Source organism: Aethalodelphis obliquidens, unplaced genomic scaffold (genome assembly GCF_003676395.1).
Source record: "Aethalodelphis obliquidens isolate GAN/ISIS:26980383/991018 unplaced genomic scaffold, ASM367639v1 scaffold2, whole genome shotgun sequence".
In the NCBI taxonomy this organism is placed as follows: Eukaryota; Metazoa; Chordata; class Mammalia; order Artiodactyla; family Delphinidae; genus Aethalodelphis; species Aethalodelphis obliquidens.
Window position 1 is genome coordinate 20,798,622 of NW_020837946.1, and position 20,071 is coordinate 20,818,692.

General features: G+C 48.8%; 1 protein-coding gene and 1 pseudogene across 4 annotated transcripts in view; one reads left to right on the forward strand and one right to left on the reverse strand.

Annotated features, from left to right (window-relative positions):
* SMARCAL1 (SNF2 related chromatin remodeling annealing helicase 1) overlaps positions 1-20,071 on the reverse strand; it is a 53,585-nt gene that overhangs the window by 16,536 nt on the left and 16,978 nt on the right. For all 4 annotated transcript variants that reach the window (XR_003436048.1, XM_027121985.1, XM_027121995.1 and 1 more), the window contains 5 exons: positions 19,660-19,810; positions 17,625-17,783; positions 15,833-15,898; positions 9,014-9,154; positions 2,802-3,020 (listed from right to left, as the gene is read on the reverse strand). Coding sequence is in view for 3 of the 4 variants with exons in the window: in XM_027121985.1 (XP_026977786.1) it covers positions 2,802-3,020; positions 9,014-9,154; positions 15,833-15,898; positions 17,625-17,783; positions 19,660-19,810 (736 nt within the window). In the remaining variant the exon portion in view is untranslated. The remainder of the gene's footprint in view (positions 1-2,801; positions 3,021-9,013; positions 9,155-15,832; positions 15,899-17,624; positions 17,784-19,659; positions 19,811-20,071) is intronic.
* Positions 5,444-7,731, forward strand: LOC113628406 (tetratricopeptide repeat protein 23-like pseudogene; annotated as a pseudogene).

A 20,071-nucleotide genomic window follows, 5' to 3' on the forward strand; every position in this document is an offset into this window, starting at 1 on the left:
CTTTTTAAAAAATGTCTTCCTCCAGATGGGAAGGTGTGAGGGAACAAAGAAAGAAATCACTTTTTGACAGGCTAGCAGTGCTTTGCTGGAACCACCATAATGTGTAAAATTGCAGGGAAACTTGGGGCTACAGAGTCACTATAAAAATGGTGGTGGTGGGGTCCTTTCTATAGATTCACAGACTAAAACCACAAAACCATGATTCTCCATTTTAACACTTTCAGTTCAGGATTTCACAGCCAGTCAGGGCTTAGAAGGCATGTTGATGGCCATCTGGCCCAAGCCCCGGCTGACACTGGCTCCCCTTCCTGGGTTAAGCTGGCAGGAGGGTGCTCCCAGTCAGAGCCACGGTTTGTACATGCATCAAATCTGGGGCTTTACAGTAAGAAAGGTTCTGATGTTCTACAGGGTCATGCTCATAAATTCATTTGCTACTTGGATTTTCCATTATAAAAATTAATTTACATTAAGGAACACAAAAGAAAAGCAAATTTTCAAGAATTTGTCTTATTATCTAAAAGAATTTAGCATGTGGCTTGAGCATCATATGCTGAAGGCAACCTGTATCTATTCAATTTCTCTCTCTTAGGGACAAACCTAAATTTCCCAAGATACCAAGGAAGCACATAGCAATTCTCCAGCACTGGACTGGGAAGAACTCAAGGCCCCTTCTCCACTGGATTCTTGAAGAATTACACTGCAATTTAGGGTTTGTTTTCACAATCTGCAAAATAGTGTTAAGACTCTGGGCTGTAGAAGCAGAGACAACAATCACACACAACAGGCAGGACTCAGAGCAACTGTCCCAAGTCCTTCATACTTTTCCAGCACCAAGCCTATGAGGTAGGTCGTGGCTCCCCTTTTTAGGGAAGAAAGTATCTACAAATCCCAAAGAATTTAAGGGACTTGCATAGCTACGGGGAGTTATAAACACCCAATATTCCTGATTTCCATGGCTCAGCCTAGTCAATTTCACATCACTGTTGATAAACTCAGAAATCAAACTTGCAGGTTACATATGAAATCATCTTTGGAAAGAGCCACTCACCTAACTGTGTACATTGGCGGAAAGTTTAAAAAATGCTTTCAAACCTTGCTGCACTAAGTTCAAAATTCCCATACGTCTTTTTAGCCATACTGCCTCTTGACCACTTAACGTGACTTCCTCCTCAATTCTAATGCCCACAGACCGTTTTGTCAGTTGTCTACACTGGCTGCTCTCCACCACCTGGTTCAGGAGATGGACTGGGTACAGGTGAGGGTGTCCTCTGGGGACTCCCACAAAATACTAATAGACTTTCTTCCATCACACACACAAGGAACTAAAACATAGCATTTTATAAACATTCAGACCTCTGCATCTAAAAAGATCACACATCTGAATTTTTCCCATTAATATTACATACGCTATACATGTTCCTTGGTTTCCTTGTCTGGTGGAGTTCACTGGTGGGCAAAAGTTAGTAGACATTAAAGGTTTAAGAAAGTTCTAAGAAAAAACTAAAATTGAGAAAATATTTTTATTCACTGCCTTTTTTCCTCTAGAAATCAGAAAAAGACACCAATGCTGATTTTAGCAACAGAACACCCCGGTTCTGCTCATGGTTCCACTGAAATATAATTTGAGAACCACTGGTCTGTATGTCCACGTCAACGTTAAGGAACTTCACTTGAAAACTCCACGGCAAAGAGATTACGCTTGCTCACTTCCTCCAGGCCATCCCGATTATTATGTATAATACAGCATAAATTAAATACTGCTAGACAAGTTACCAGTGCATCCTCTACCCTACACTGCTTCTTAAAAATGACTAGCCAGTCTTGTTCATCACATGGTAAAATAACATTAAAAAAAAAAAATCACACATTCTGTCTCCTGTCATCTTATTTATTTTGTACTCTCCCAGAAGGCTAGTACCTCATGTAGATCTAAGTTTCCGTATACAGGGTAATATCAAGCCCAGATAATGCTTTATGATAATGTCAGAAAATGTCAATGACTGTCATTTTCTTGGGAATGAAAATTGCAAGGTTTTTATCCCAAGAGGACAGAAATGGGTCTGGTATAGATTACTTTATAGCACTTAGCACAGTATGACACTAAAGACAGATATGAAACGCAAGTGTTTTGAAAAGACAAAGTCACCATAGTGGAAAGAGCCCTAATATATAAGGCTAACAGGCTTGGTTATAGCCTCAGCTCTGCCATGGAGTAGCCATAAGACCTTGGGCAAATCCCACTCTCTGTGAGCTTCAGTTTCCCCCTCTATAAAATGGGGGTGCCAACTTGTTGCCAACCATAAATGACCGTAACAAGGATTAAAAGTTAAGAGAGTTTGAAAACTCTTTGTTATATAAATGTCAATTTGTTTTTTTGACTAAAGCAAAAGACATGAGATGATTAGAGCGTTAACATATATAACAAATACACTTAGGACTAATTTCTAATGACTGTTACTAAAGGAAGTATTCTCAAAATACACTAAACATAAACTCCAACTTTCTTTGAGGGATTCAGAATACATATCACCATCCTGTGGTTGCCCTGGCGTTTATCTCTATGACTGTCCATCAACAGTGATCTACACAAGTAGAAAACTGCAAATTAATACGAGATTTTGGAAGTAGACTAGGTAGGCTGAGAAATGAAGCGGGCTCACCATCCTGCCCGGGGCGAGGGAGAGAGGTTACGGGAAGACAAGGTCGGGGGACCCTGGGTCAGCTCTGCAGTGCCCCTCCAGGGCAGGAACAGCTGTGCACAAGGGGACCTTCCCAATCCCCATCTCCAGCCCCGGACTCACAGTGCTCTCCTTGGTGGTCATCTCCTTGGCCGCGGCATCCAGGGCAGCTCTGGTCCTGGCGCTGATCCGGCCTGGGGCGACCACCACCATCTTGCGCTGTTTGGCTGGGAGCTGGCAGAGGACGTCGCCCTTGAGGCGTCGCAGCATGACCGTCTCCTCCAGCAGGAGCTTCAGCTCCCCCAGGTTGGAGGAGCCTGAATAATCCCATCCCCAGGGCAGCTGTGGAGGCAGAACGGAGACACAGCTCGTGAGAGTCCCCAGGGCCCAGGACTGGAGCTGTCACCTCCGGGAATGGCCTTCTCGCAACCCTCTCTTCCCTTGGCTTTGTTCAGAGAACTTCAAGTGGCTTTAAGGGATGAATAAAATCTCACAGAATACAAATGAGAAACAGGAAGGAAAAGGAAGAAAGAAAGTCAGGAATGAGAGAACCAAAAACTTGTATCATGGCGTCCCACAGTTTGGCGCTATCCTTTCTAGCAGCAAAGGCAAGATGTCAAGCGGTTTGGTGCCTGTTACATTGAAGAACAAACGAGACACTCAGCTTGTCAGACTCTTCCCATACACTACATGCACAAAGTTTCCCTAGGGCTTACCCGACTGAGCCTGTTGCACAAGGTAACAGATGATGCTGTAACATCTTTATTTGATGGGGGTTACAGGGATTACGAAGCTGCTCTTCCCCAGCGTGGGCCTCACCATGCGTGACCTGGTGAATGCCACTGCGGTGGCTATGGTGGAGGCGGCTGAAGGGAAGAACCCAGAACACAGGTGCTGCAGTCTTGCTGAAACCAGAGGTGGGTTTTAGAGCGCCCAGGCAGTCCTTCATAAAAATGGTTCCTTCATTTAGCAGCTCAAGGAGGCAGTGAGCAAGAATGTCTACTTCCTACCACACAGGTAGACAAGATCCTACCGATTAAAATAAAAACCCTGCCCTTCACTAACAATCTTACTGGAAACAGGACTGACTTTTACGGTCCTGTAGAAAATCAGGGAGCCAGGGTATCTGCTGCCTTAGGGTTTCAGCTGCTCAATTTTTCCCTCATGCCTCAGCCCACCCTGGACTGTGAACCACCGAGGGCAGGGGCTAGGCTTGATCATTTTCGAGGGCCAGTGGACCTAGTATAATGCTGGAGATGTGATAGGTGTCCTATAAACCTCTGCTAGATTGAGAGCAGGAAGAGACAGCCAAAGGTGGAGAAATAAAATGATCAAAAACTGCTTCTTCTTTTAAAAAAATACACCCTGAAATCAACTGGATGTTCTGAGCAAATGCCTTCACGGTATAGGGTCGAAAATGAGCTCGGCATGGGGCATTCTTTTCAGTGGCTTCTCTTAATGCAAGAATCTGGCCACAGTTAAAAGAAAAAAAAAAAAGTAGAGACTTCCCTGGTGGCGCAGTGGTTGAGAATCCGCCTGCCAATGCAGGGGACACAGGTTCGATCCCTGGTCTGGGAAGATCCCACATGCCACGGAGCAGCTAAGCCCATGCACCACAACTACTGAGCCTGCACTCTAGAGCCCACGAGCCACAACTACTGAGCCCATGTGCCACAACTACTGAAGCCCATGCGCCTAGAGACTGTGCTCCTTAACAAGAGAAGGCACTGCAATAAGAAGCCTGCGCACCACGATGAAGAGTAGCCTCCACTCGCCACAACTGGAGGAAGCCTGTGCGCAGCAACGAAGACCCAACGCAGCCAAAAATAATAAATTAATTAATTAAAAAAAAAAAGTAGCCCTGGCCTACTGGCTGCATTATATAAAAATCATGCTAGGAACAAATGGATATCATAATTAATTTAGGTATAACGTTCCTACCTTCTAATATTATCAACTCTTAACCTTGCAGGTTAAAACCCAATAATACCAAAGGTTTTAAATGCGTAATACCTTAATTACAATCCAACAAGCTTTTATTGAAAACTTATCACGGAGCAGGCATTGGGCTAGGTGAAAGGAAGGATACAAAGATGGGGAAGGCAGCGTCTGACTATGTTTTCTTGGATGCTGGGGCAGTGGCAGCAGGAGGAGGACAAGGGCGAATCTGAGGATGGCCTGAATGACTGCGGAGACGGTGGCCAGAGCCTGGGAACCCAGGGAGGGACAGTGCAGCAGTAAAGGCAGGGAACGGCTCTGCCCTCAGCTCCCCCGGCCCCTGGCTAAACACGACACCATGCGCCCAGACGGTCGAGGAAGATAAGATCCTTTTCAGAAATCAAGTTGTCTTGAGGGATCGACACAACTGCGCACAACCTAACCTGGACTGATCCATGGGGAGACTTTGTTAAAGGCGTGTATGGCTTTAAATACATTTAATAACAGAAATCTCCTGCCTCAATAACCAGCTAAAAACGGTTTGCCATTAACTTTGCCAAGCACCACAAGTTGCATTATAAGTACTCTGAATGTAAGTGGATATTTTTAAAGTACTTGAAAAGCTGTTTTTTCTTTTCCAAAAGTATTTTAAAATAAGGCAGATGATCTTATTAACATCACTAACTTGCATGGCAAGGCTTTTCTCTCCCAGGTGGCATGGGTGATGAGTGAGGGGCAGCCGTTTCTCCAAGTGTCAGTGTCTTCGATGCAGGCAGCAGCTCGGCGTATTTGTGACTTGATCAAAAGAAGGAATCCTTAAGGTCTGAAGTAATGAGGCTTTAGCGTCCAGTTAGAGCCTCTGCACAGGGACACTGCCCACAGGAGAGAAGCCAGGGTGAGCTGGAGTTGTGGCTTCAAGGTTGCAGTAGAACAAGTGGGGAAAATGAGAAGCGATTTGCCCTTGAGAGAGGGGCCAGCGCCTGCCATTCTAATTCAGTGCTACTGGAACCTCACGGGAACAGGGTTTAGGCATCTGAGAAGTCTACCTTGCCGGACAAAAGACAACTGTTGAAGGATAAATCCATCACCCTGGCTACAGCTTTGAAAGTAGAGATTAGAAAGAGAAGTGAGTGACTCTCCCTTTCTGGTTTTCAGATCGTGGGTGTTCCGGAGCCTGGATCAGAGAGAGCTACTCGGGGCTCAGGAAGAAGGTTCGAACCAGCCCCATCACCTCCCACCTGTCAGCAATGACACCGACTGGGACTTCTGCTCCACCCATCACAGCACACCAAGGCCCCAGCACACCAGCGAACAGATGAGACTGTATCCCACTGGTGGGTCTGGAGAGAGTGAAGAGGGCACAGATGCCAAGAAGGAGAAGGCCACAGACTGTGTCTCTTCCTGAAAAGAGAACAGCCCAGTGCCTGAAGAAAACAGCTCAACTGATTAAGGAAAAACAACGAACTCCTAAGCAAACAAGGAGCTAATTCTGTGTGTCATCCTGTCTCGGGTTATTCTGGGGAAGAGCACTGGAAACATGCACAGGCTTTGGCCAACCTGGCTATGGCTGCCTGACACGGAGAGACCCCCCAGCTCAGGCCAGGAAACATGCTGTGTCCACCAAGAACGCGCTGCGGAGCTACAAGGGAGACACGGCCGCAGACAAGGAGAGCGAGGAAATCCTGGAAGCTCTGGTCGTGCCCCGCCACACTCTGGGGGTGGCCTGGCTCCTGCCAAACCAAGACACAGAGGGCTGCTTCGACCTGAAGAGGCAGAGGGAACACGAAGGAGCGAAAGAACTACATGAGGGAGGCGTCTGGGGATTACCAGTCTCAGAGAAGGACCAAGTGTTGCTTGGGGCAGGGCCTCCTTGGCCATCTGCAGGTTGAACACAGCTCGGGCATACTTGGAACAGGCACTTGGCAACATTATTACTGCTGAGGGTGACAGGATGTCAGAAGTGATCGGTCTACAGAGGAACCACGCCCAGGCCCGCCAGCACTGGCAGCTCGTTCGACCCGCGTTTCTTCGTTCACTGACTCAGCCCCCAAACCGCAGAGGCGAGCATGTTACCAGTTGAGGCCTGTGCCGTGTCTGGAGGGACCCAGCACAGGGAATCTCAGCCAACCTCAGCCGCCAAGTGTGGAGATCACACACGCTACACACGTGCCCTGTGGAGATCACACACGCTACACACGTGCCCTGTGGAGACCACACACGCTACGCACGTGCCCTGTGGAGATGACACACGCTACACACGTGCCCTGTGGAGACGACACACGCTACACACGTGCCCTGTGGAGACCACACACGCTACACACGTGCCCTGTGGAGATCACACACGCTACACACGTGCCCTGTGGAGATGACACACGCTACACACGTGCCCTGTGGAGACCACACACGCTACACACGTGCCCTGTGGAGATCACACACGCTACACATGTGCCCTGTGGAGATGACACATGCTACACATGTGCCCTGTGGAGATGACACACGCTACACACGTGCCCTGTACTGCACCAGCGGACAAGGAGACTGGTGAGAAAAGACAAAAACGCTGCCCTCTACCCCTTCCTCTGCTCTCCACCTCCTGACTCTTTTCCTCTGGTTTGCAAGAGAGATGGTGGTGGCAGCTAGAATTTTCTTGATCTGTATTCAAAAGTGAGGTGCTGGGGCATCCAGAGGAAAGCCCAGTGATGAATTCATCCTTCAGCAGTGGCCCTTTGTCTGGCAAGGTCATCCTTCTGAAAGCGGGGTTTTGGCAGAAGGGCACCGCTGAGGAAGATGGAGTCCCATGCTCAGCCAGGTGGCCAGACTGGTGACCGCTAATGGCGTCAACGGCCCGTCAGGAGGAATTCGCATTTGTGACTACTGTAAGTTAAATATTTTTTAAAATGTTGACTTTCTCATTTACGAAAGTAATCCATTTTGGCATACCTTATCTTCCAGTCATACAGGAGAGAGACACAGAGGGGGGTGAAAGAGGAGGCGGGGGAAGATAGGGAGACAAAGAATGAATAATTAACTAAAGGGAAAGTTTCACATCCTACTTTTTTCCACTCTTTTATTTCCCCATGTCATTAAATAAACTTTTTTTCTTCAGCTAAAAAAAACTGAGGGGGCTTTCCTGGTGGCGCAGTGGTTAAGAATCCGCCTGCCAATGCAGGGGACATGGGTTCGAGCCCTGGTCCGGGAAGATCCGACATGCCATGGAGCAACTAAGCCCATGTGCCACAACTACTGAGCCTGTGTGCCACAACTACTGAAGCCCACACGCCTGGAGCCCGTGCTCTACAACAAGAGAAGCCACCACAATGAGAAACCCTCGGCAACCAGAGAAAGCCCGCACAAAGCCATGGAAGACCCAACGCAGCCAAAAAAAAAAATAATAATTAATTAAATAAATCTATTTAAAAAAACAGGTTTTAGAAATCGTGATTTTTAAAAATTTTTTATTTTTTTGGCTGCGTTGGGTCTTGCTGCTGCACACAGGCTTTCTCTAGTTGCGGCGAGCGGGGGCTACTCTTCATTGTGGTGCACAGACTTCACATTGCGGTGGCTTCTCGTGTGGAGCAAGGGCCCTAGGCGTGTGGGTTTCAGTAGTTGTGGCTCGTGGGCTCTAAAGCGCAGGCTCAGTAGTTGTGGCTCACGGGCTTAGCTGCTCCGCAGCATGTGGGATCTTCCCGGGCTAAGGATTGAACCCGTGTCTCCTGCATTGGCAGGCAGATTCTTAACCACTGCGTCACCGGGGAAGTCCAGAAATCACGATTTTGATTGCAACGGCATTTGTTTACAAGGCTTCCTCTGCCATTTTTGGAGAACGGAAGCTGTGCAGACTGTAGCTTCAGGGGCAGCTGCTCCATTGGCACCGTATTCATAGAGATAATTTGCAGGTCAGAGGCTTCTGGCCTGCTGACCGGGCACGATTCACTATAATGAGTCGACATTTAAAGCAAAGGCCCACTGATGAGAGCCCACCAGGGGAGCCTGAGATCATGCTTCCCACTCCACCTGTTCAAAGGCTTCCTCTGTCCTTTTTGCACAGAGTATGTAGGGCCTCGGCCTCACCTGGAGCTCACCTCAGTGCCCTTCTCTGAGGCAAGAGCTGTTGGCTTTCAGAGCTCCAGGCACCTATGCATCGGCCACTGGTCGCTCTACTAGAAAACACTAACGTGGAATCACCACAAGCATTAGAACTCGGAGGGGCTGCTCTTATCTTACCGTAGAGGACACTCCAAGGTCAGAGTTAGGGGCAAAGCAGAGCTAAAATCTGAATCCAGCTCTATGGCCAGTGATCTTCTGATCACACCACAGCCAAAAAGAAGGAATGGAAAGGGAGGTGTGAAAATCAGGGTGGGGGTGGGCGGGGAAGAGGGGGAACAAAGAACACATACCCGCTTGGCACCACAGTAGCGAAGTCCAAAGGCGTGGAACTGAGGGAAGAAGGTCGGCCTGACGGCGAGGATCTGCGTGTAGAGCTCTGCCGGCCGGGACATGGCTGGGGTGCCCGACAGTAAGATCACCCTCTTGGCAACCTAGAACACAAAAGCCCAAGATGCTGAGACGCACAGAGGACACGCAAGAGATGTCCCCAGCACCCCCAGGAGTCGGAGCCGAGGCCCCCGGAACAGTACACCCCTGGAATCTTGCATGAACACCTTCACTTCCTTGCACTCTGACCACAGGCACTTCTCAAGTTCATGCATCTTAGATCCAAGGTAGATCTAGATTCCAAAGACACTACGGCTGGCCTCACTCCAGAGCTCTGGGTGGCCACAACCTGGGAACTCTAAGCGAAGGTACCATGACCAGAGAAAAAGAGCATGTGTGCTCCGAGAACCTCACGGTGTGACCTGTGTAAGAGGCTGGGCGTCATCTCCTAAGCTGCCTTGGCCACTCCCTCTGCCTGCATCTACATCAGCACTTAGTCCCTTACACTGAATTCTATCTTGTCTGTCTCCCTCACTAGACTGCAAGCTTCTTGAGATCAAGGACTGGGCTGTGTCCACCTCTGTTTCCGTAGAACAGTGGCTGGCACAAAGTAGGCAATCAATAAATATTCACTGTATGCCTAAAAATGTTCACAAGGAAGCTAGCTGGTGTCCTACGGAACGTGGAGTAAACTCACAGAATCCAGCATGGTTAGAGCAAGGGGAAGTAGGGGAGACAGCAGCAGGTCCGAACTTTTTCCAGGATGGATTTTTGACACCCAAGCTGAACCTATGATTAGATACTGACACGTAGGACCAGCCCTTTCTCAATCCCAGGAGAAAGCATCAGCAATGGCCTGTGTATAAGCCTCTATTTGTTTTCTTTAGAGGAGAAAAAAAAAAAAAAAGAGGCTGTCACTAACTCAGCTGCACAATGCTTTGAGCCTAGAGATCCCTGATTCAAGCTCATCTGGTAGTTAATAAGGACTTTAAAAGGTGGGACCCGGATCCATCTACCCTACACTCAGCCCAGGCCTGCAGCAGCCTGCTCAGCTGAGGGCAGGATGGGCGTAAACAGTTGGTCAATTCCAATGACAGACTTCGGGCTCCTCCTTATCGTGACACCAAGCTGACCCAGGAAGACCAGACCCCAAATCCTACCTCTTACTCAGATGAGAAAGAGGGTGAGATATAAAAGGAGACACTTCCCTACTGTACTAGAACACGGAGTGGCCACAGATCACTGGTGGTAAAATCCATTTCAGCTCTGGGAAGGGACCCTAGTGGGGGGCTCGGTTGTCTAGAAACAGCTTGTTAACCACTGTAACCTCGAGTTAATGATGGCAGCGTAAGGCAATCACATGCAGTCAGTCACCTAGGGGAGGAAATCAGGTTTTCAGATAGATACACGGCCTCATAAAAGTAAATAAATACAGGTGCAGCAGAGGGAAGGAAAGTGATTATAAATATACAACATATATACCGTTCTTGAGATGCACTTCTGCCCGCTCAGCAGCTGCTAAGACCTAATTCCATTAGGACAGGAGACCCATGAACTTCTCCAGCTATAATTTTCCACAGTTCAACTACCTGGGCCTTCTAATTTCCTCCATGGTTTAATGCAGACTCATTAAAATAACAATGAGCTTCTGGAATGACGCCTGTTGCACCACTTGCCTTGGCTCGAGACCATTTCAATGAAACGGGGAAAATCAGAAGTCTTATCGGTAAGAGAAAATCAGCTCACCATCCAAACCTATTCCCCACGTCATCACTGCTGTAGCCTGGGGATGGAGCCTGGGCAGCAGCTCATAGATCAGGTGCTGGAAATGAACTCCAGGGTTCTCTGCCCGATATTTATAGGACGGAGTTAACATGGAGTCAGACCTCCCATATACTGTCCAGACTAGGGTGGTGATGGGACCGTTGAAAATGGATGCTTGTGGGTGTTAAAAAAGCAGAGGCAGCATTATGGAAAGAGAAAAGGCCAGCTTTGAAAAGAAACCAATACGGCGTCTCATCTATTATGGAATGACTTAGCCTGCTCAGCCCCGACACGTTTATTGTCATCACTGTCATCCATAAGGCCTTTAATTGTGCCCGGTTTCACGTGGTTTATATGCCACCCTCTACCCTTGAGAACTTCCGGTTTAGGAAAATATAAATGCATAAAACTACATAAATCAACCCTAAATTGAACGCCTTACAGGTAACTCTTCTAGCACCCAAGAAACCCACAATGGAACAATGCAAAAAAACGATTTCTATTTAGCGTCACAGAGAAGTTAGTTGATTCACACGAGCAGGGGACTCTTCCTGCAGCCTGCCTGATCACACTGGGGGTGAGAGCAGACCCTCCTAGTGGACACCGCCCCCGCTGTGGCCTGAAGAGGCAAAGAGCCATTTCTCCAAACGCAGAGGGACTGGGTTTTCTGTTCTAGGTGCAGGGGAACTGGGTTTTCGACTCCCTCCTTGTATATCACAAGTACTGCCATTGTAGTACTGTACAAAACATCCAAAACCTGGTTACAAATCCAACAAAAGGGATCAGATGATACACATTCTGACAGATTTATACAACAGACTACTATTTGTAAGAATGAGGTCCAGTTATCGGGAATGAGGTGGCATGATTACCAAGATACGCCATTAAGGGAAAAAAGGAAGGTGCAAAACTGGTTGTAGAACACTCTAGGGAGGGAGAAAGGAAACACACGTTGAATGTACTGACATGGGCACAGACTAATTTTTACAACTAAACCCCAAAATCCAGTAACTGTGGCTGTCTTCGAGGAGAGAGATCAAGGGACTGGGGGATCCAGAGTGGGGAGAAAGAGTTATTTTTCACTGTACACCCTTCTGTACTCTTTGAATATATCACCTAGTTAAACTACTTCAATGAAGAAGGAAAAGAAAAAGCTCAGACACCTTAGACCACTATGCTCATCTGATCTAGCCAACCAACAGACACAAGAGGACTCTACTCCCACAAAAAGAGACACAGCTGTTTATCAGGGAAGGATGGTGGGATTCTGAGGGCCTTTCTTCTAAAGAAATAATCTGGGTGAGCTGTGACAGGGCGAGAGAGAGTCATGGACATATACACACTAACAAACGTAGTAAGGTAGATAGCTAGTGGGAAGCAGCCGCATGGCACAGGGATATTGGCTCGGTGCTTTGTGACAGCCTGGAGGGGTGGGATAGGGAGGGTGGGAGGGAGGGAGACGCAAGAGGGAAGACATATGGGAACATATGTTTATGTATGACTGATTCACTGTTATAAAGCAGAAACTAACACACCATTGTAAAGCAATTATACCCCAATAAAGATGTTAAAAAAAAAAAAGAAATAATCTAACTGGTTTAACAATAAAAAGCACTATAAAAAAAAAAACACACACTAAAGGAAACTCAAACACACCTCACTGCTCACAATGGAAAAGTCAGATACCCTTCAGGGCTGGAGTCATGTGGAGAAAAAGACCATGTGATTTGGCCTGAGCAGGAGTGAAGGTGGTGATGCGTGGCCAGACTGGATTTCAGAGGCAACTATCAAAAGGTAAAACTACGACCCAGAAATTCTGAGTGGAAGAATTCGTCCTAAGAGGACAAAGTATACAAGCTATGAACATACGGATGATGTTCACTTGCAGAATTATTTATAATAGCTAAACAGTGTCCAACACTAAGGGTTAAATCATGGGATGCGTCCATACCACAGAACGCTCCCAAACCATTAAAAATGATCTTGGGGGCTTCCCTGGTGGCGAAGTCGTTGAGAGTCCGCCTGCCGATGCAGGGGACACGGGTTCGTGCCCCGGTCCGGGGGGATCCCACATGCCGCGGAGCGGCTGGGCCCGTGAGCCATGGCCGCTGAGCCTGCGCGTCCGGAGCCTGTGCTCCGCAGAGGGAGAGGCCACAACAGTGAGAGGCCCGCGTACCGCAAAAAAAAAAAAAAAAAAAAAAAAAAAAAAATCTTGCCCTACAGCTGACATGTTAGAAAAACAACCAAACTGCTAACAGTGGTTTTCTGCGTTGGAGGGATTAAAGGTGATTTCAGTTTTGCTCTTTATAGCTTTCTGTCTTGCCTACTTTCACACAGTTGAACCTTGAACAACACAGGTTTGAACTGTACAGGTCCACTTAGGCAGATGTTTTCAATAGTAAATACTACAGTCCTATACTGCCTGAGGTCGGATGCATCTCAGTATGTGGAGGAACCTCAGATATGGAGGGCCAGCTAAATATAAGCTAAAGGCACGTTAAACCCCCGCTGCTCAAGGGTCAACTGCAGATGAAAACAGAACCACCTCGCTTCGCAGCCCAGGAAAACGGTGCTGTAGGGGAAGAAAGATGTCACATTTCCCATGGGACAACACCACTAGTTTCTTACAACCTAAGCAAAACGTCCTCTGCATGCAGCTGCTGTTTCCATTCAGGAAACCCACATGATGTGGCCTATCTCACAGAGAGTAGGATAGAACCTAATCACCTCATCATGAACATCTGCTGAAAATATTTTGACATATCAATTATCAGAATATAGTTCTAAGAGATGCACAAGTTAGAGGAACAGTCAAGTAGTATTAAATTCGGCCCTTCTTTGGCTCTTCAAAGGCATTATTTTCCTTCTTCCCAACTCTCCTCTTATTCCCAAAATACCTAGATTCACTCATTTCCTTAGAGTATCTGATCAGTGGTTCTCAACAGAAATGGGGAGGGGTAATTCCCCCCTCCTCCCCAGGGACGCTTGGCAAGACCTGGTTGTCACAACTGAAGGAGCCAGTGGCATTCAGTGAGTAGAGGCCAAGGATGCAGCTAAATGTCCTACGATGCCCAGGACAGCCCTGTGGATAACAACGAATTATCCAGCCCCAAATGTCAACAGTGCCAAGGTTGAGGAACTCTGGTCTCGACGGAAATATAGCAGAGAGGTGGGAGGTTTGATGAACAGAATAACACAGGATGCCTCATCCTCCTCAACAGTCCAGCACACGTGAAGTCAATGTCATGGATGACAGTGGCTTCGAGACACCCATGAACAGGCTATATTCACGGGTCCTGTTTTGAAACATTAATTCATCCGAGTTCTACGGCCAATGCAGAGTAATACATACTAGTTAGCGGTTAAAATTTTGTTTTAAATGTGTCACTCTGAAATATACCCAAGATCTGAAAAACGTAGACACTGCTTTAAAAGGTCTGACTCAGAAGCACATATTTCAGAAACCAATATTTAAGTCCAGCTTGCCTGACCAGGCAATGAGTGCATTAACAAGACAGTTGCTAAGAAGCTTTCCTATTATATCTTTAATGATATCATCTATCTACTGTGCAGTTTCTTTTGTCTAAACAATCAGGGGTATACAGATTTAATTTCAGTTATGGCTGTAAAATTGGAACCACAGTACCAGGGTCTATTAACATTTTTCAAAAGAAAACATATGAAAATTCCCCAAAAGAAGGGTCACCACTTTGGGAAAATCATTTAAGTGTGTCCATAAATGGCTCTCAACCTATAAACATTTATAGGTAATTTGGGCAGAGAATCAAGGCTTTTAAGCAAAGGACCTTTAGGTTTGGAGGGAATGACATAATCCTGCTTTGGAAGATGTTATCATATTACCTGTTACTCCGAACACAAAACCAACTTGAAATGAGCACTCAACTGTGTTTTGTGGGGAGTTGGAAAAAATTAATTTTCAAATGCTATTAAGTTTCACCAACATTTAGCATATTTGTCTTCCCTAGCTTAGGTACAACTTAAAGCTTCTTTTAAGCAATAAAAGCTGCAGTTTTAAAATCAGGTGCAACCCAAGAGCCCAAGATGAACATAACATGCGCTTTCGTTGGCTCAGTTCATACAAACCAAAGGAGATTCCCCCAAAGTCACCTGTGAGATATTTCTACCTTGTTACAAGAGAAAAGACTACTTTTCTAATTGTACAACTTTTTTCCCTGAAGTAGGAGAAAGCTCACCCCAAATAGATGGAAGGAAAGTTGGGGGCCTTCCCTCTGTTGGGGATGGAGGGGCTGGGACACAAAATACAGACACTGCAGTGTGTACCACACCAAGCACGGAGCTTATACTGCAGGTCAGAATACAATGCCTTTGGATAAAGATTCAAAGCTGCGCTGGACACACACACACACAGACACACACCCCCCCACACCCCTTCTGCTCTGAACCTGGACTCAGGCAGCCAAAGGGTCAGCATATGTTAGACCACCCCAGAAAAGGGTGTGGACGGCTGACCTTCCTGCTAACACAACAGCCTTGGGGCAGCCCCAGAAAAGGCTATCATCTTATCTATAAAGCAGGCCTCCGCTTTGTGGCGCGTCTTGCTGATGCCCACGGCCTGGTTCTGAGTCTGCACCATGAGAGCTTTGCCCCGCAAGCCACGTGGAAGACAGGCAGCTCCTCCTGGGCTGTTTAGAGGACCCGCTGCTGGAGGCTGTCCCTCTGCCTTGTCCAGGAGGAGCTCGAGGACAGTCCAGAGTGAGTTCCCACCTGGCCTGTGTCCTTCAACAGGTCTTCATCTTTGAGAGACAGACGACTGCACTGACCACTAGTTCCTCAGCAGGATGTTAGGAAGAAAAACGAATCTGGTACCAAAGTCCTAAGTAGAGATGCCCTGAGTCAATGCTAAGTCACATCCACAGCCTGCAGCCATGGACTTGCGGCCCCTGCTCCCCCTGGACACCAGTCCAGCCCGAGCAAAATACAGCAGATCTCAGTGCCGAGTGGGCTCAGGCACGGAGCCCGTCCTCAGCAGCTCTCACCTTGAGGAGGGGCACAGCTGCACGACAGCGGGCGGTCTTAATGTTTTTGAGGAAGTGAGATTCATCCTGAAAAGAAACAGTCACGTAAGTGAACAAGGCCAAATCCTGAGCAGACGGAGAGAGAGCCCACGTCAAGCTTGACCCTGGTACAGCGTCGCACCGAGGCTGCCTCTCTTAGTGCTTTCTCCTTCAAGGAGACAGCTGGGGGCCTGGGCAAGGACCAGGCTCTGGGGCATCTTCTCTATGACATTGTGAGCAAGTCGCTTCATCTCTCAGGGACAGTTTTCCACTTGCAAAGTGGGGCTGGCGACTCCCCTGCCCTGCCCACCTCACACGCGGCACGGGACAGACTCCTGAAAGGTGCTCTGCTGGCTTGTAAGATTGCACCCCCCCCCCCCCCCCTGCACGGCACTAACGCCGTGTGCTGAAGACCCGTGTGTGCCCCGAGCTGGCTCAAGGCTCTGCGGCCCAGCCCACGCCTTCTCCCCCGCTTTCCCTGAGCTCCCACAGGCTCTGGCTCCCACGTCTCCGAAGGCCCTGGAACGGACTGTAACGATCTGCGTGTGTGTCGGTCTGTCTTACTGGACTGCAGCTCCCTGGAGACCAGGGGCTGACCGCTCCCTCCACACCCACAGCACACAGCCCTGGGCAGGGCACAGAGCTGCCTGCGACCTCTGGCTAGCTGAGCCAATGGACGAAGGCGCCGCCCTCGCAGTCAGCCCGCTGCCGGGAAACCCGAGGCAGAGTCCCCACTGCAGTCTTGTTGACGTGAGTGACTCAGAGGTCCTCAAAGAGTTTTCTAAAAGCCCTTTCTTTAGCTCCTTCTAGATGAGATGTGCACTAAACAAGATGCGCAGCAAGATCTGGGAGGCCACTGTAGGTAGAGAATCCTATTTTTAGAGGAGGAAAACACCACTGGCTTTTTCAAGTCACGCGTTTGAATAAAAAACCTTTCGTGTTACCCGGAGGCACTGGGTTTCCCTGTTCTGCCAAGAGGAAAAGCGAGGATAAGCTTCCCCTGGAAACCATCCACCGCAGGCTTCGCCCCGGGACGTCTGTCACCTGGACTAGGGGTGGTAGCTGGCTGGACGGGAGTGGGGATGTGAGAGACTCACACGTTTTCAGGGCTGTATTTGTGAGCCATGTAGACACACTGGGTACTGACAGAGGAGGCCGGAAGCCAGCATCTCTAGACTTTCCTTCTGGAGTACGAAAGGAGAAGAAGGAAAGCGGCAGCTAAAAGATGTACCATCACATCTGGGAGCAGGACTCTAAACTCTAAAGCCTCCTTTAAAAAAAAAACAACTAGGGTAAAAAGTGCTTTTCTTTGGTAGGAAGGGAGCGTCCTTATATCATCTGGAAGAAAATCTATTAACTGTTTGAACTGCACGTCTGAGTCACGCCGACAGAGGGCACCAGATGGCGGCACAGGTCCATGCTGTCCAGGCTGTAGCTCCCGGAGCCCCGGGCTGTTGGGGGTTCACGTGCTCGCCTCCAACGTGACCCCCCGTGGGGAGAGGTGGGCTAGAGAGCCCCAGCACAGACCTAGTAAACCACAATTTTTCAAAAAGCGCCCGCCCCTGCCCCAGAAGATCCTAATATGTAGCCAGGGTCGAGAAGCGCTATTTGAGAGAAATGAAAGATCACTTCCCTACAAAACAAAGCCAGTGATTTCTACTCTCCTAGACACCTAGTGGGGCCCCATGAGATTACAGATATGGACGCTCTTGGAGCTTTCGAGCAGAAAGTTCCCCAGAGATAAAGTACTTAAACACCCTGCCAAGTCACTTACAATGATGACAACTCTAAAAGGGGGTTTCAGCTGCTTTTCTAACTTGCTCAGAAGATCGAAACTGACAATGTTGACCAAGCCAGCTGTCAGGCGGTCCTTCCCAGTCACCACGACGTTGATGTGGTCTGGGCTCAGAGACGGCAGCCACTGACGAAAGGCCTGGGGGTGACAGGAGAGAACAAAACCCAAGTGGTGATTCAGCCTGGCAGGTGCCAGCTGCGGCCCCGCTAACCCACTCACCGCCTCTCTCCACGCGGACCAACGTTAACGCCCGCTGAAGACACACTCGGTCTCTTCCCCTTCCCGCCCTCCTGCATTCAGCATAACCTTGTCCCCACGAACAACCGTCGCCTCCCTGTTCCTCCCACCCACCCACACCCCTTCACTTTCCACTAACGGGACACTTCTCTCCTCGGTAAGCAAGCCCTTGTGAGCAGTCGCTTTGGGGTGTCTGTGGATTTCACTTCTGTGACCTCTAGCAAGAAGACAAGTTTCTGGGCTTCCCTGGTGGCGCAGCAGTTGAGAGTTCGCCTACCGATGCGGGGGACGCGGGTTCGTGCCCCGGTCCGGGAAGATCCCACATGCCGCGGAACGGCTGGGCCCGTGAGCCATGGTCGCTGAGCCTGCGCGTCCGGAGCCTGTGCTCCGCAACGGGAGAGGCCACAACAGTGAGAGGCCCGCGTACCGCCAAAAAAAAAAAAAAAAAAAAAAAAAAAAAAAAAAAAAAAAAAAAAAAAGAAGACAAGTTTCTGCGAGGAAAGAATGCAACTCTTTTAAAGAGGAATTTTATAAAGGAACTTTTAGCAGAGCCTGGTACGCCAAAGGCACTGATGATGATGAAAATGTTCAGTGCTTTCTACAAAGGCACCTCCTTTCCCCAGAAATCTTGCCATCTCTAGACAAAGCCAGTACCTGGAGCCAGTGGACGGCCACCAGGTGCCTCTGTCATTGGCCGGGGGTCTGGGTGCTCCCAGTGAGCCTGGGCTGACACCATTCTGATTCCGGGAGCGCGAGGCCAGGCTCTGTCCTGGTTATAAGCCGCTGACCATCTAATCTTCCCTAGAATTTCCGAGGGTGCTGTGGGAATCTGACGTGTGTTGAACTGTTAGTTCCTAGAGGCTCTGGCACAGTTCAGATCACGAGCACAAGAAGTGAGTGAGGTACTGTTTCGATATGCACTTTTTTTAAGTTTTGCTTTCTCCTGGGTTGGAAGGGCATGTCTGGGCGTCAGGCCCCGTGGCTGCAGGCAGAGCTGCCTCTTTCCCAGGAGCAGCTCACGGGGGCTTAGTAACAGCCTTGGCATGAGGAAGCCGACAGCCACCTCGAGCAGCACGAAGCTGGGAAGAGCTACGGACGATGAACCACGTCTTCCATCCTCACCACGTTTGCTTACGTAGAGTTTCATTCATTTCATGGGACCACTCTGATCCCTGGATTTATGGGAGACAAAGCTCACAGCTGAGTGATAATACAATGGTCATGTCAGGTTTTTCTGCCATAAAGGTGCCCGGTAGACTGTGAACATCCTGCCCACACCACCCGCTACCGGTGTGGGCCCTGAGCCCAACGACAGGAGGTGCGACCTCAAGGCCCTGGAACGTTCCTCGCTAGCAGCAAGCACGGTACTTAACCTCTTGGAGAGGCAGTTTTCTCATCTGTCAGTGGGGTTAATATCTTGTGTCTGCTGAACACAGCTGTTTAAGGATTAAGGGAAATAAAGGAAGTAAAACTATTTTGAAACTTAAGTGGGGTAGAGGTGAAAGGTGTTCTTTGCAGGGGCACCGGAGGTGCTCAGGAAGCGTCTACTGACAGACGGAAGCAAGTCTGAGCTTGGTAAGGCCTTGCCCTTCCTCCCTAAAGGCCTAGCCTGATTCTAACTCAGAAACCCAGGAGCCTGGCCTCAGCAGGCTCCCTTCCTCCTCCAGCTGAGACAGATCTTTCGAGCTCCCCAGGTCCTGTCCCCAAACTGTCATTTGATGACTCTGACACTGAGGAAAGGCTTCCTCGTTAAAATCACGGCACCAGGAGAGCTGACCTGCTCCCAGGTGAAGCGCACAGAGGACGGTACCACCACCAGGAGCGGCCACTCCTTCCGGTAATAGGCGGCTATGCAGATGGCTTGGATGGTCTTCCCCAGGCCCATGTCATCAGCAAGCAGCAGGCGGCCTCTTTTCGCTATGGCAAAACTGAAAGCGGACACGGTCAGGACAGAGCACGGCGCGCTTCCCAGGGCATCGGTTAACCCGCCATCGAACCGCCGCGTGAAGCCACACGGCTGCTCGGTGTGGGCTACTGGCTCGCAAGAGACCTGCTCCGCCGAGAGGGACGCCAGGGGCCAAACACAGGGCAGAGTAATAATAATCAAGGAAAGACTACAAACAGGGACATCGTGAAATGTAGTCGAAGGGGAGGGAGAAGCTCTAGAAGACAATTAGGTCGTGGAAGCC